Source organism: Dipodomys ordii, unplaced genomic scaffold, assembly GCF_000151885.1.
Source record: "Dipodomys ordii isolate 6190 unplaced genomic scaffold, Dord_2.0 Scaffold24, whole genome shotgun sequence".
Lineage (NCBI taxonomy): Eukaryota > Metazoa > Chordata > Mammalia > Rodentia > Heteromyidae > Dipodomys > Dipodomys ordii.
The window spans coordinates 1,154,689-1,157,821 of record NW_012267240.1 but is presented as its reverse complement, the minus strand read 5'-3'; the positions used below and the strand labels follow the sequence as shown (position 1 = coordinate 1,157,821).

Genomic DNA, 3,133 nt, shown 5'->3' with positions numbered 1-3,133 from the left:
TGCGACATCCCGCTGGCCGCGTCCGCGCCCCAGGGCCGGAGAGGGACGTTCGCCCTGCGCAGTGCCGACGGCCGGCGCGTCGGGGACCTGGCGCTCTTCTACCGCCTCCGGGACCTCGGAGCCGAGCCCCCCAAGCCCGCCTCGGAGCCCGAGCCCCCCAAATCCCTCATGGATCCGGGGCTCCCTCCCGAGCTCCCCGACCCCCACCTGGACCCGGGGACCCTGCCCGAGCCCCCCAAGCCCACCCTGGATCCGGGGCACCCGCCTGAGCCCCCCAAGCCCGCCCCGCCGGCCCAGCCCGTGAGCGCCCCGGGCGGGCCGGGGAAGGCCGGCCCCGAGAGGCCCCTCCTCCGGGCCGCCAGCCCGCCCAGTCCCCAAGGCGTGGAGCTGGAGTTCGCAGCCAACACGTTTTGCCCCCCTCCGCTATATTACACCCGCCAGACCCGGGGAAGAGCGCCTCCTGCGCAGGCCGAGATCACCATGGAGCCCCCGGGTGGAGCTGCCCCGCCCGAGGGTACTCTTCCCGAAGCCCGGCCTGCAGACCCACCCTGGCCCCCACGTCCCCAGGGCCACGTGAGTGCGGAGGGGCCTCAGGGGCCTCCGTTGCCGGCGGCCGCCCCTGGGGTGCGGGACCAGGGGGACCGCCCGCCCAGCGAGCATGCCGCCTTCGACACCCTGAGGCAGCTGCCTTTGCTGAACGCCTTGTTGATCGAGCTGTCGGTGCTGTACAACCGGCCTGTGGCCAGCCCCACCCAGGTGCACCCGCACCTGGCCTGGCTGTACCGGATGGATGAGAAGGCGCCGCACCCCAAACCCAGCCAGCCTCAGCCGGACCAGAAGGAGGCCAGTTCCATGGGCAGACAGGAAAAGACCACAAGTCCGCAGTGCCCAAAGAGCCTGGGTGAAAGCTTGAAGAAGGGAAGAGAGCTTGAGAAGAGCAGCGGGGGCCTCCCCAGAAGAGGCGCCGGGGGGAGGCTGCTGTACGGCCTGACAAACACCCTGCGACTGCGTTTGCGGCAGACAAACCCCGGCATGCTGATGGTCCATGAGAAGAGAGAGCAGTACCGGAAAAGGCATGCGCAAACCTGGGGCACCCAAGTCAGGATTCCATCAGGCCAGGTCAAGTCCTTAAGCCTTGCGGAGCCAAGTCAGAGGATGATGCACACAGTGCCCAAAGAGAGGCATTTACCTCCTGGTAGTTCTTCGGTTGAGAGCAGTGATGCCTCCAGGTCAGTCGGGAGAGTTCCTGGTGAGCCCAGCACTGCCCAGCGGGAACAGAGAGGAGCAGCTGACAATGCCACCATCGACAGTGGTGACCACAGGAGAGGCAGTGCTCCCCTGGGACTAGTCGACAGTGGTGATCACAGCAGAGGCAGTGTTCTCTTGGGACCAGTCGAGAGTGGTGATCACAAGAGAGGAAGTGCTCCCTTGGGACCGGTCCACAGTGGTGACCACAGGAAAGGCAGTGTTCCCTTGGGACTGGTGCACAGTGGTGACTACAGGAGAGGCCCCTGGGGAACGACTGTGAGCCCTGTGGATTCCATTACTTCAGAAAGACCCAGACACACAAGCACTTGGGGAGGAAAATTGGACATGGAAGGCCAGAGCCCATGTGTTTTCCCACAGGATGCTATTGGCCAAATTGTAGGTAGGGAAATAAATCATGGGCAGGTCAGAACCACAGACACTAAAACTCTCAGTGCTGGTTTGACTGACAATACACGGAGTAAAAATAACTGCTGTGAAAACATCTTAGAGCCTGAGTCCTCAGATGACTTCACCAGCCCTTGCTATTCTGAAGATTTCTGTACCCCGGAGGACACCAGCAAAAGTTGGCAAGCCCACGATTATAGCAGTGCAGGGGCAACAAGTCAGAAACATAGTGTCTGTCCAAGTAAGTCTAGTGAAGCAAGATTGTCCCTGAGAAAAAGTAGCAGTGAGAAGAGTTCTCTGCTCAGTCCACCCTTTTCAGCTGGGTCACCAGTGCCCTCACACAGCAGATCTCATGTTAAGACTCCAGATAAAAGCGTAGAGGATGTGTCAAGCATCTCTTCCAATGATTTATCTTCATCATCCTGGACTAAGAAGAACAGACACCACATAGATCAAACTAGTCTGTGTAATTCCAAGAGTGTAAAGACAGGTCAGGACATCTCCATTAGACATATAGCAGGGGCTGGTTGCCAGTCTGTAGATAGAAGCCAGTCACCCCGGACGTCACAGGTGAGTTCCTATCTGCCATCTAATTTGTCAGAACTCCAACTCAAGAACCTGGAGAGCAGTTCATCTGATCACTTTGAAGATGATGATGTTTGTTCACTGAACACTTCCAAGCAATACAGAGACATCTGCGAATTAGTAATAAACAAGCTTCCAGGATACACAGTGTGAGAACACTCACTTCTTCATGGTCTATTCAGACCATTGGCTGTTAGTGAAAACACCACTTTCTATGCAAATATTGCAAATAGCCTTTTTTTTTTTTAAGAATTGAATTTGTTAGCATCCTACCGCTAAATATGACCATATTGGTCAGGATATCACCTTTTAAATTAGGTAAAAATTCTTTAAGTTGTTTAAGAATAAAAATATGTCTACTTAAAGTTTCTCTTCAAGTATCCCAAAGTGAAGAGTATCCTAAAGCTGGTTCCTGTGCATCATTGAAAAAAGAAGGCCACTTAATAAGGGTAGCTTCAGATGCACATGTCCAAAATGCACTAAGGTACAAAAGTATTTAAGATGCATCTTCTGCCGTTAAAGGCGCTCAGAGTTTAAATGGATGCAATAGTTTTTTTTTACAGGTATATGTTTACACAGTGTCCTGTGCCCTTATCATTTTAGCCACAGTTTGCAGGATTCATTCATGTTCTTCCACTGGGCGTTAGTTCTATGATGGGCGTAGGCATCCCAATGATCTTAGCACCAGTATTTTCTTAGTATCCAGCCTGCCACTGGTATGTGGTTGGGGTGCAGTAAAAGCATTTGAACAAATAGAATAAAGTCTGGCATTTAAAACACTAGGAATGCATAGCATCAAGCAATTAAAACAAGCAGAAACCCTAAAGAAACATAGGATTATTTTTGAGACATGTTTGGCAAATAAGTTGTGCTAGGTGTAAGCAGTACTTGGGTG

The 3,133-nt window shown here is 53.9% G+C and overlaps 1 protein-coding gene across 1 annotated transcript in view; it reads left to right on the top strand.

Annotated features, from left to right (window-relative positions):
• The window catches only part of Map10 (microtubule-associated protein 10), a 2,710-nt gene extending 319 nt beyond the window's left edge, over positions 1-2,391 (top strand). Inside the window, exon 2 of the mRNA XM_013014569.1 lies at positions 34-2,391. Within this exon, the coding sequence (XP_012870023.1) occupies positions 34-2,391 (2,358 nt within the window). The remainder of the gene's footprint in view (positions 1-33) is intronic.
• Positions 2,392-3,133: the final 742 nt, after the last annotated feature.